A 12825-nucleotide genomic window follows, 5' to 3' on the forward strand; every position below is an offset into this window, starting at 1 on the left:
AAGCACAGAAGGGGACATGACAGAACTGCTTGCCCATAGTTCAAATACTTGACTGTTTCAATGCAGCATACTATATTAGAATTATCTGTGTAAATATATACTTCTCTTGCTATGCTATATTTTAGATCAGGACTACATGTTTATTGCCAGTTCCCAGAAAAATGCCTGGCTCCTCACAGGGTCCAACATGACCCAATCAGTAAACACCTAAATGAAAGCACAAATAGCTTTGAAGACATAGTCTTTTAGGATCCAGAAATCATAAATATGACCGAAATGCAGGCCATCCTTTCAAAAATCCCTTCAAAATAGGACACACATATTCATTTCATCACTTAAAGCATTTGTTTTTAAAACCACATGGGATTCTAATGTCATTGAAATAGCAATACTTTCTCTTACTAGCATCATGATTGAGGGAAATCAATGATATATATAAATGAGAAGTACTCCCAGTGTTCCCCAATGGAAAGAGGAACAGCTGCTATTTCAGAAAGAGGAAAAGTAAAAATAGTTATTTCCTCCTGCAAGTCTGTCTCCTACACTTAACTTGGGGCCTGTTCTTTCCAAGGCATCAAGAAAAAATGGACTGCCCGTTCTACACTCAAATCAACAGGCTTCCCCAAATAAGTTCAGCAATTAGAAGGCACAGTGGGCTGCTGTGACAGCTCTCAGTCCTGATCACAGGCCAGTGAGCATGTCTCACGCCCCTGCAAAGCATTTTCCCAGCATCTGCATGCCATGTGCTTCTGTCTTGCTTGTCCCCATTCATCCCCTTCAGGCTTCAAGGCAAAGCAACATAGGAACATAAGCCTGCCTTCTTTCGTACAAAGTATTTTTCCCCTGTCTGAGATGTTAGATCTTAAAAGAGGGTGACCTGGCCGGGCGCGGTGGTTCACACCTGCAATCCCAGCACTTTGGGAGGCTGAGGTGGGCGGATCACCTGAGGTCAAGAGTTTGAGACCAGTATGGGCAACATGGTAAAACCCTGTCTCTACTAAAAATCAAAAAAATTAGCTGGGCGTGGTGGTGCATGCCTGTAGTTCAAGCTACTTAGTAGGCTGAGGCAAGAGAATCACTTGAACCCCGGAGGTGGAGGTGGCAGTGAGCCTAGATGGTGCCATTGCACTCCAGCCTGGGCTATAAGAGCAAAACTCTGTCCAAAAAAAAAAAAAAAAAAAAGAGGGTGACCTAAGAATTCTGCCAAAGAGAATTCCCAGAATTCCCAATGATTTATTGTTACTATAATTGCCCTTTACGGATTTTCATATAATGTAGAGACCTGTAGGATGAAATGACCTCAGAGACCATTTAGTAAAATATCTTATTTTTTTGAGACAGGGTCTCGCTCTGTCACCCAGGCTGGAGTACAGTGGTGCATCACAGCTAATTGCAGCCTCGACCTCCCAGGCGCAAGTGATCCTCCCACCTCAGCCTCCCAAGTAGCTGGGACCACAGGAACACACCAGCATACTCAGCTAATTGTTTGACTTTTTGTAGAGATGAGGTCTCACTATGTTGCCCAGGCTGTTATTAAACTCCTGGGTTCAAGTGATCCTCCCATCTCAGCCTCCCAAAAGGCTGGGATTACAGGTGTCAGCCACCATACCCGGCCAATATCTTCATTTTAAAAATGACAAAATTATCACCCAAAGTCAACAGTTTCCTTTAGGGTTCACTCTTTGTGTTGTACATTCTATGGGTTTGGAAAAATGTATAATGACATGTATCCATCACTATGGTATCAGAGTATTTTTATTGCCCTAAAAATCCTCTGTGCTTGGCCTATTCATCCCTCCCTCCCAATCCCTGATCTTTTTCCTGTCTCCATGGTTTGAGTGATAATGATGTGTGTGGGTTAATCAATTATACCAAATGTATCACTCTGGTGAGGGTTGTTGACATAGAGGGAAGCAACATATGTGTGGGGGTAGGGGGGCTTATGGAATTTCTCTGTACCCTCCTCTCAATTTTGCTTTGAAATTAAAACCGCCCTCTAAAAAGTCTTTTTAAAAAATGACGAAAATTGAGACTCTGAGAGGTGACCAAGGTCACAGAGCTGGTTCAAAATAGGCCAAGATTAAAACCCAGTGGCCTTATTGTTGCCAGCTTTATGTGCCAGGTGGGCTACCCTACATCCCATAACAGGAAGAAGTTGAGAAATACCTAATGAACAGCCATGGTGAGCTATTTCTTAGAAATACAGGTGACAAATAGAGTTCGGGTGCATCCCCTCTAGGTCCAGTGAAATCATCTGCTCAAGTGAGTGGCAGAGGAGTGCGATGCATTCTAAAGTTTCCATCTTGGCTTCTGTTTTCATCATCTCCCCTTGCTTCCCCCAGCCCCACTTGCCAGCACCTCCACGTTTTTGTCCGTGCTGTGCTCTGTGCTCGGAAGGCTTTCTCTCCCATCTCCAGCTGCTCCTCATCCCTAAGGGTGAAGCAGCTCATTCAGCACCTCATCTATGAGGCTTTCTTTGGGCAGCATGAATCCCTCCCTCAGATTTCTGAACACTGAATGCTTGTAAAAAACACTATGATAGAATTTGTAAGTACTGCTGTTACTTATTAGCCCTCCAATTAGACTGACTTCCATCATAGCAGGATTGGGTCATAATCAACTTTGTATTTCCAGAAACAAACTCCATGAGAGGGTGAAAGGTATGTACTCAAAAAAAAAAAAAAAAAGAAAGAAAAAAATGCAGACAGAACACAGATCTAACATTTCTTTTCCCACAGTACAGTTTGACACTAGAAAACATTGTAAAATAAACATAAATATGGCTTCTACAATGAAGCAGTTCGTAGAATATATTGAATATTATAGATTTAAGAGTTCTGGTAGGACATAAGCTACATATGACTAAAATAGAAAAACAGTTATAATACTATCACATAGTATTGTCATTTTTCATTGTTCTGAAACTGTTCATAACCATTTAGGTTAACTGTAATCATAATAATGGCAATCATTTGCTTTAAAAATCAGAAATAATGTAAAGTATATAAAGGAAGTTTGGTCCTAGCTCATGGGTGCCCAACTGGAGTCATTTTAGGGGGCTGTAAGACCACGAATTATGAGAAGATAGAAGGTACAGATTAAATAATAAATCTATTTATTATTAGAAATTGGCTTATAGGAAATCTATCATATAAATCTAGTTTTAGATTTTAGACCACACAAGAACAAGAGAAAAAAATCAGTGTCAAGTAAACAGTTCTTGCTTATAGGTCTTGCTGCCTCCAAACCAGGAATTACATTAAATTGGGCTAATGAAAAGGAAAAACAAACAAACAAAAAAACCAGAAAAATATGCTACTTTCAAGTTTCAAGTAAACAACTGTTTGGTTTTTCAAGATTTAAAAAGATAAAATGAGTTTCAACACATTACACAAAGACAGTGAAGTTGTTTTTTCCTAGCACATGTACGATGTACTAATGTGCTATGTGTATTATTAGAACTAAAAAAAATTTAGGTCAAAAAAACGTACCTTTTTAAAGCATCTTTTGCTCCACTTCATAGGTTTCTGCAAATTATATTTTCCCCAAACATGAACACAACATTTGATCTATTCATTTATTTTACTTTATAAGGAATTGATAGAAATATAAATGTACATATGCCTAAAAAGTGGCTATCCTACATAGGACAGCCCAGAATTTACTAACTCCATAGGTTTTCTGGATATTTCAAGCACACATTAAAACAATTACAGAGAGGACATACATTTATGATTTATGCAAATTAAGGCACATCAATTACAATCTATTTAAGTTAGTTTAAGAATCTTCATTTATAAAAATTCAAAATATGTCCAAACTCAACTTTTTAGTAGGAATGTTAGTTTGTTGGGTTTGGCCATCTTTTCTTTTTTCACCTTGAAGGTCAAACATGAAACAATGAGGAATGTAGGTCTTTGTAAAACACATAAATATCTGTAACATTTTGAATCATTTGGCCCTTAAAAATATTGCGTAACAAGTTAAACTCAACTTAATTGTAGGCAAATGCAAGTATACCCAAGACTGGACTATTTTAGTCTGCTTTTGGCTGCAGATTGTACTTCTGTGGCTGGAAAAAATGTTCTTCAATAGCACTGACCAGTTCATTCAGTTCCTTCTTCAATTGCTCAGGATCACTGGAAAATAAGGGGGAAAAAATCCAGGTCAAGGGATTGTTCCAAAGCACAGTTTAAATGCTCCCCCAACACTGATCAAGTGACACGAAAATACAACCTTAAGAAGAGGACTAAAAAGGAAAAAACAGAACTCCAGAGACTTAAGCATGGAACATATCTGTTGACTTAGACAAAACACCCCGTGAGACAATATGCATTATTATCCCCAAAGATTTTTCCAAGGTCTGAACCACAAACAAAGTTATCCTTTGCTCTTCTCATAAGAATTTGTAAGTAACACAATTTTTGGCCTAGCATCCCTAAAAGATCTGTAATATTCGTACCTAAGGGTGTAGAGAAAACTTTCATGATGTCAGTTGCCATTAAATCCTGCTAAACTTTTACAAACATCTGTGTTAACTCCTCAGTCTCCCAGAACACAGACATTCATGATGATGTCTGCTCTCAAACTACTGGCATCTAAGCTACAGCCTTGTCTATAAGGCCTTTCTAGAGTGAACAGCAATGGGGAGCCTCCGGGTGGGTTTGAGGAGTCAAACACCAAGAAATCAGACCCCTGTGATCATATCATAAAGAATCTATTTCTTGAACCAAACAGTCACAACTAAAGTATAAACAAAAATCTGGGGAGATAAATCCCTCCAAGAAAATCAAGTTTTCAGGGCTGTGGGAAACATTCATTCATATACAAACATTTGAAAGGTAAGTGACAGATAAAACTGACTTGCAGTTAAAGAGGTTTCCAGCATCTTCAGTAGCCTAGTGTGAGTACTCTAAGTACTTAACACCAAAAAGTTAAATTTAAAAAACTAAATCCTTTGTACTTTCCATTACTTCACACTCTTCATACCATCTTTAACATATGCAGAGTTTAATAGAAATCCCTACAATTAGTTAAAATCATTTCAACATTGTAATAGCTAAACAGCATTTTAACAGCTAAAGCAATCCATTTCATTGTAGACATTAATTCTGGCTCTATACTTACTAGCTCTGTGCCCTTGGGCAAGTGGCTGGGCCTCTCTAAGGCCCAGATTCCTCATTTGTAAAATTGGGATAAAGACTTTACCTTCTCAAGAGAGTTGCTGTACAGATTGCGATAAATTATATAAAGCAACTAGCACGGAACCCAGCCCAAAGACCTCAATAAACGTAGCTATCATTATAATTATTTTTATCCCTACTGGCAACATATAAAGTAATTATGCTTTTTAAGTACATATGAATTATATCAGTTTTCTTTTCCTTCTCTATAAATGTGCTTTGAAGAAAATAACAGTTCTCAGGAAGGCATGTAAGCTAATCATTTTTTAAAAGTATACTTAAAACTAAAACTCAGTGAAATTACTGATTACTAATTTAGTATTCAAGTTTATTTCTTAATCACGACATGAGTGAACATGATTCATGTATATACTGATATAATGTTTTTGATATTGCATTTTATGTGTGAAAAAGAAATCAGGACTACAGTGTAAAATTCAGTGGTACAATTCTTAAAACAAAAGTTTTGTGTTACTATTCTCCATCCTAGTCAATAACTGTTTCATTTGTTAAATTAATGTTTGAAAACACTTTATAACACCTTTAAAAATAACAGGACACATCCTATAATCATTTAAGCCAGGGATTCCTGTTTCTGAAAAGTCTAAATCTAGATGGATCTCTTTATCGGAACGTTTAGGAAAGTATCATGCATAATTAGGCATTTATTTTTCTCTAATCACGAAAAACCATTTAAGCTAAATGACAAGTAAATACAATGGAGTGTTCTTGATTTGATTATAAACACAGAGAAAACAGCTATTTTGGGGACTTTTGGGAATGTCTGAATTTATGTGTCAATTTGGCTCGGATAGTGTCTCCAGTTATTCAAACACTAATGTTGGGATGCTGTGAAGGTATCCTGTAGGTGTGATTAATACCTATAATCAGTTGATTTTAAGTAAAGGAGATTATCCTAGACAATGTGGATGGGCTAGATTCTATCTGAAAGGCACTGGGAATGGAACTGAGGTTTTCCAGAAGAATTCCACCTGTAGATGGTAACTTTAACCCATGCCTGAGAGTTCCAGGCTCCCTTTCTGGACAGCCTCTGGATTTCAGACTTGCGGAGCCAGCCCCCATAATCAATTGCACAAGTTGATTCCTTGCAAACAATGTCTTAATAGATACATTCTACTGCTTCTGTTGGTCTACTGGAACCCTACCTAGTACCATTATTATCTGTTTGCCTTAATATTAAGAGAGTGTTCTTAAGAGATGCATACTGAAATATTAGGAGTGAAGTATCATGAAGTCTTATGATGTGTCATGAAATATCACAGAGTCTTTCAAATGGTACAGAAAAATCTCAAATACGTAACATATACGGTGAGAGAGCAAATATAGCAAAATGTTAGCAATTGCTGAGTCTGGATTGGGGTCAAGAAACTGTGGTTCATGTAGTTTTACTGGAACACAGCCATGCCCATTCCTATACGCATATGGCTGCTGTCTGACTACATTAGCAGAGCTGAGCAGTGGCGACAGAAACCCCACGTCCGCAAATCCTAAAATATTTACTATCTGGCTCTTTACATAAAAAGTTTGGTCTGAGGGAAGGGTACGTGGGTATTCATTGCATTCTTATTCCAACATTTCTGTAGGTTTGAAACTGTTCAAAATAAAAAGTTGGACAAAACTAAAGACATCTCCCCCAAGAAAAAAAATATTTTTAAAGGAGCACATACTTGAATAGGATTTTTCATCTTAGTTGAAATTCTATAATTGAAATCCATGACATAAGGCATATTCATAATATTTAAGCTTTTCAGGAAAGAAGGAAATCTTAGTCAAGACTAAGGCTCACGCCTGTAATCCCAACACTTTGGGAGGCTGAGGCTGGTGAATCACTTGAGGCCAGGAGTTTGAGACCAGCCTGGCCAACATGATGAAACCTTGTATCTACTAAAAAAATAAAAATAAAAATAAATTAGCTGGGTGTGGTGGTGAGTATCTGTAATCTTATCAGGAGGCTGAGGCACAAGAATCACTTGAACCCCAGAGGCAGAGTTTGCAGTGAGCGAAGATTCCACCACTGCACTCCAGCCTGGGAAACAGAGAGAGACCCAGTCTCAAAAAAAACCAAAAAAACAAAAAAAACTTTATTGCTGTTGTACGTTAGGTATGCTGGTGCCTTGCTTAAGCCCTGACCACATATCCATCGACTGACATAGTGCTGAATATCCCATTTAATAAATGGAAACAATGTTTCAATGAATATAATAAAAGGACAAACTTTCAAGGTTTTTTCACGAATTTATAAGCTAATATTTGAATTTAAGTCCACTCAATAAGCCATGTGAAAAATGTTAATATCATAAAGCCTTAAACATTTAAATAGTGTTATTATTACAAAGGAAAGCTTTCCGAAATGTAAGATATATTTTCATCAGATAATGAAAAGCAGTGGACAAGATATAGAAAAAACAGATCCTTAAGTTGGACTGTTTAGTTGGACCGTCCATTTCCTTTTAAAAGAACGAAACATAGAAACAAGAAAACACTAAATAAGAAAGAATTACAAAAAAAGTTTGCCAAAAACTATATGCAATATAGCAGCAAAGAGCTTACTACCTAATGCACACGAAAACAAGGTTCTTGCATAATATTACAATAAAATATTGGTAATCCAGAATTCTTAGAAAATGAGCTTTTATATGTCCACTTAATAGTTGAGTTTTTGCACTTTAAGCACAAAAGGGTTTTGAATGGGAATCCATAGTGAAAATATATTACACAGTCCCATGACTTCTTAAATATCTCTTTATTGAACATCTTGACATTTGAGAGCCATAAGCATGACTGTGTTGGACTACAGCTGTATTCTGGGCTCATTTGGGTGTAGAATGCAGTTTCCCTCATGATAAACTCATGGAATGGTGAGTTTTCTAAGTCCTTGTGTCCATGTTTCATAGTTTTGTTTTGTTTTAATATTTCCTTTCTTGCTATCAGCAGTCACTTCTCCTTGCCTAAGAAAAGTCTGCCATAATTTCCCATTCCTCTAATTTGCTACATTTAATCTGCTACTAGCTTGGCAATTTAAGATGCTCAGGAATGTTCATCTGCTTTTATTTGCATAAAATTCAAGTTTGATTCACAAGGCTGGAAAAACTCTTCTACCAGCAAAGCTTTGGTTTGTCTATGTTGTCACAATTACCTAGACGGGTGCTGTTTACTACAGTGGCCATTAGCCACATGTGGGTATCAAGAACTTGAAATGTGGCAAGTGCCACTGGGGAACTGAATTTTTAATTTTATGAAGTTGAGTTAATTGAGTTCAAGTTTTAAAACTGACACTTGATCCAGTTATTAGAAAACAAGTATGTTTGGAATAAGCTGCATATTAAAATCTACTTTGTCCACTCTAAATTTTATTAACTCTACAGATCAAGTATTTCTGATAAAAATGGAGCATTCAAATTGAGATATGCTTTAAGTGTAAAATTACTGAATCCATTTTGAGGACTTTTTTCCAAAGAAAAAAAAAAGAATGTAAAACATCTCATAAATAATATTTACACGGATTACATGTTGTAATAATTTTTGAATATACTAGGTTATGTAAAATATATTATTGAAATGAATTTCACCTGTTTCTTTTTACTCTTTTAAAAGGTGACAAGCAGAAAATCAAAATTGCACCTGTGGATTGCATTTTAGTTCTGTCGGACAGCACAGACTTAATTCACCTTTTACAAAACCTTTTCCTGATTTTCAACTGTATTCTGAATAGGGAAATGCTGGTTAACTGCACGTTAGATAGGCATGAAATATCACACTGACACACACTAAGGACATGCACTGAGCTTGTTAAGGTGCAAAATGTTAAGTTGTTGCACAGTGACCAACTCAAACACTTTACCGAGGTCACAGAAACTTGAACCTGAAGCTACCAGCCCGTCAGCTCTTCGGCAGCAAGGGCTCTCTCTGATGAGGCTCTCTGCGCCCCCGCCGGAACCCAGCATAGACCTGTGTACAACGGGTACTCAGAGAGACTTCTTGAATGCATGTGGAATGGATTATAATTTATTTTATCAGAGACATGGGAAGACTGAAGTTTGAGAAAAAGAGAAAATCTCATTGGTGTTAGCCACTAATTGAAAAGTGTTTAGAAAAAGGCACTTTTATTACTATACTGAAATAAGGATAAAATTTTCTCATACAAAGAAATTTAGGACAAAAGTAAAAAGTAAGCTTTTCCCTGGATGCTCAGACCAACTGTTAATATTACAATATTGGGGCAGGTTCTGAAATAGGATTTCTAATTAAATTACCTATTAGGAAGATGGAACATTTTACTTGGCATTTGAATAGAACCAGTTAGGAAGTCTGGGGGATAAAAATCCCACCAGCTGCCATCCACATCATACCTGTTTCCAGGTGGGGCACACAGCTCTGCATAGTACTTGATTTTGGGCTCTGTCCCACTGGTGCGCATCGTGGCCACGCCTCCGTTGGCAAAGGTGAAGGTGATCATTTGGCTGCTTTTACTAGTGGGAAGAACCTAGGAATTAATGCACACATTATAAATTTAAATAGTAACATTCTGGCCTAACCAATATCTTCCCTTGCATAAGTAAGAAAATAAATGCCAAACATTTCTGTTCTATTGGTTAGAAAAGAAAAACATTTTGGAGGAAATCAGAAAATGTACTCCGCATGAATGAAATACTAAATGATGGTAATTTACGAAAATGTGGTCTACTAAATGGAATACTATTCAGCCTTAAAAGAGAAGGAAATCCTGTCATTTGCAACAATATGGATGAACCTGGAAGATATTATGGTGAGTGAAACAAGCCAGGCACAGAAAAACAAATACTGCATGATCTCACCTACATGTGGAATCCAAAAAAGTTGAACTCACAGAGGCAGACAGCAGAATAGTGGTTACCAGGGACTGACTGGGGGAGGTGAGGGTAAGGGAGGGGGAGTTTGGGGAGAGGCTGGTCAAACGGCATAAAGTTTCAGTCAGACAGAAGAAAAGTTCAAGAGATCTATTGTACAATACAGTGACTATAGTTAATAATGATGCACTACATACTTGAAAATTGCTAAGAGAGTAGATTTTAAGTGTTCTCGCTACAAATACATGATAAGTATGTGAGGTCATATATGCTAATTAAATTGATTTAGCCATCACAATGTACACATTATTTTAAAACATCAGATTGTACATCATAAATGTATACAATTTTTATTTGTGAATTAACATAACTAAATTAATTTTAAATAAAGAAAATTAAGTAACTTTGTGTATTAGCTTTTACTTCCCTAGTTCTATTGGTTATTAAAGTTTTATTAAAACATATCATTTCATAAGATATAGACTTAAATAGATTAATACACTACAAAAAAAAAACCCAAACTAGATCATAGTTACTGTTACAAAGTGAATCTTCGCAAAGAAAATTCCATAAGGAGTTTTTTGTTTTTTTTTTTTTTTTTTAAATAAATAAAGCTTTCAGGCTGGGCGTGGTGGCTCATGCCTGTAATACCAGCACTTTGGGAGGCCAAGGAGGGCGGACCACGTGAGGCCAGGAGTTGGAGACAAGCCTGGCCAACATGGCAAAATCCGGTCTCTACTAAAAATTCAAAAATTAGCCAGGCACGGCGGCAGGCGCCTAATCTCAGCTACTCAGGAAGTTGAGGCAGGAGAATCACTCGAACCCGGGAAGCGGATGTTGCAGTGAGCCGAGATTGCGCCATTGCCCTCCAGCCTGGGTAACAGAGGAAACTATGTTAAAAAAGAAAAAGAAAGAGAAAAAGAAAAGGAAAGGAAAAAAAAAGCTTCTATAAGAAAATAAATGCCATATAAACTTAGTGGTTAGAAAAGAAAATGGTCTCGAGGAAATGGTTTATTTATATTTGATAGGTCCCAAAACTCCATTAAAACTACAGAAGTACTTTCAATAGCAGAAACACACAGGCAAAGAGACAAAGAGGAGGTAGCAGCTGATGGGGCTGCCAACCCAGCACACAAGTCAGAAAACAGATGGAGGCACAGAACTGGTATGGTGGGACCCAGAGAAGGAAATCTGAGTACTTGCGGAAGGAGACATGGGTGAGAACCAAGGCGAGGCGCTCTGCAAAATCCTGGCCAAGCTCAAGCACCAGAGGCACCAGGTACTACAAAAGGCAGATGTGAGGCAGGGGCAGAAAGCAGGAACAGCGTCTGAAAGAAGCTCTTAGACTCTGGTTCCTTGCCCTGAGCCCACACCGTCACAGAACCACCTCTTCTCTATTTCTGCAGGAGATGGTTTAAATTCTCTGCAGATTAAATCAGAAACATTCAGGAGTTGGGGAACCTGGGCAAAGCATGATGAAAACAGAGGGATCAAGTAGAAGCCCTCAGGCTGACAACCCCAGCTCTGCCCCAGTCATGCCTCCAGGGCCTTGGCATCTCATAATCCTTGGGTAGGTGATTAAGGTCTCATTAAATCAGACAGGGGATCCCCTTATAAAGTTAACTTGCTACCAATATCCTCTGAGTTAAGTATGTCATTTTATCTGCATATGTACACAGAGCTTCCAATCAGTTCTTAGGTGCCCAAAGGATAATTAAGGATCATCAGACTTTTGGGGAAAGACATCAGATAAAAGACAAAGTCCAAAATGAACAGAATAAAAAGAACTTGGTGGAAATAAAGAAAATGTAGGGGAAAAAGAAGATGTATATTTTTAAAAAACTATAATTAGGTCTATAATCCTTAGAGAGGTAAGATATTGTTTACATTAAAAAAAATATTACCCTGGGCAACACAGCAAGATCCTGTATTTCTAAATTAAAAACCTTAGCCGGGCATGGTGGCACACACCTATAGTCCCGGGTACTCAGGAGGCTGAAGCAGGAGGATCGCGTGAGCCCAGGAGATCAAGGCTGCACTGAGCTATGATCACGTGACTGCACTCCAGCTTGGGTGGAAGAGCAAGACCCTGTTTCAATAGGACACTATTTTTAATAAATTGGAGAGTTATAACTGAAATAGCCAACAGAGGCACTGAAAGCTAAAGCTAAGGAAATCTCCCAAAAAAACAGAAGAAGAAAGAAAGAAGCAAGAAAAGTAGAACATCAGTCTTCGAGAGCCAGCATCTAAGAACTTTTCAAGAAACGAAAAACTGAAAATACAGGGGAGGTGGTTATTTCAAAAAACAACCAATTAGCTCCCTTTCTTGACACATAATCTAGAAAACTTCTCAGAACTAAAATATTCTACAGACCAAGTATCCAGAAACATGAATAAAAAGGGACCCATACTATAGCATATCACTGTGAAATTTTAGAACCTGAAGCTTAGAGAAAAGTGCCTAAAATCTTCCCAGAGGAAAAAGCAAACAAAACAAGTTGCATGATAAGGACTGAATAAGTATGGCATCAATATCCTTACATGCAGCAGACAGTAGGCCTTAACTATCTGCTGAAAAAGGAAGGACGGGAGGCTCAGCAGCAATGCTGGAAGCCCAACAATAATGGAGCAATGCTTTCAAACTGTGAGTCAATGAAGTGTGAGGACAGAATAAGACATTTTCAGACCTAAATGCCACCAAAAACTTACTACCCAACAACTTGTTCTCGGAAAGCTATTAGAAGATGTGATCTAGGAAAATAAATATAGAAAGAGGAAGCCATGACGTCTAGGAG

The 12825-nt window shown here is 37.7% G+C and overlaps 1 protein-coding gene across 1 annotated transcript in view; it reads right to left on the reverse strand.

Annotated features, from left to right (window-relative positions):
• Nucleotides 1–3563: 3563 nt before the first annotated feature.
• Nucleotides 3564–12825, reverse strand: part of PGM2 (phosphoglucomutase 2) — a 35559-nt gene continuing 26297 nt past the window's right edge. The window contains exons 13-14 of the mRNA XM_008017660.3: nucleotides 9554–9687; nucleotides 3564–4139 (exon numbers count right to left, since the gene is read on the reverse strand). Of these exons, the coding sequence (XP_008015851.3) occupies nucleotides 4037–4139; nucleotides 9554–9687 (237 nt within the window). The 3' untranslated portion in view covers nucleotides 3564–4036. The remainder of the gene's footprint in view (nucleotides 4140–9553; nucleotides 9688–12825) is intronic.

Source organism: Chlorocebus sabaeus, chromosome 27 (genome assembly GCF_047675955.1).
Source record: "Chlorocebus sabaeus isolate Y175 chromosome 27, mChlSab1.0.hap1, whole genome shotgun sequence".
NCBI classification, from domain to species: Eukaryota; Metazoa; Chordata; class Mammalia; order Primates; family Cercopithecidae; genus Chlorocebus; species Chlorocebus sabaeus.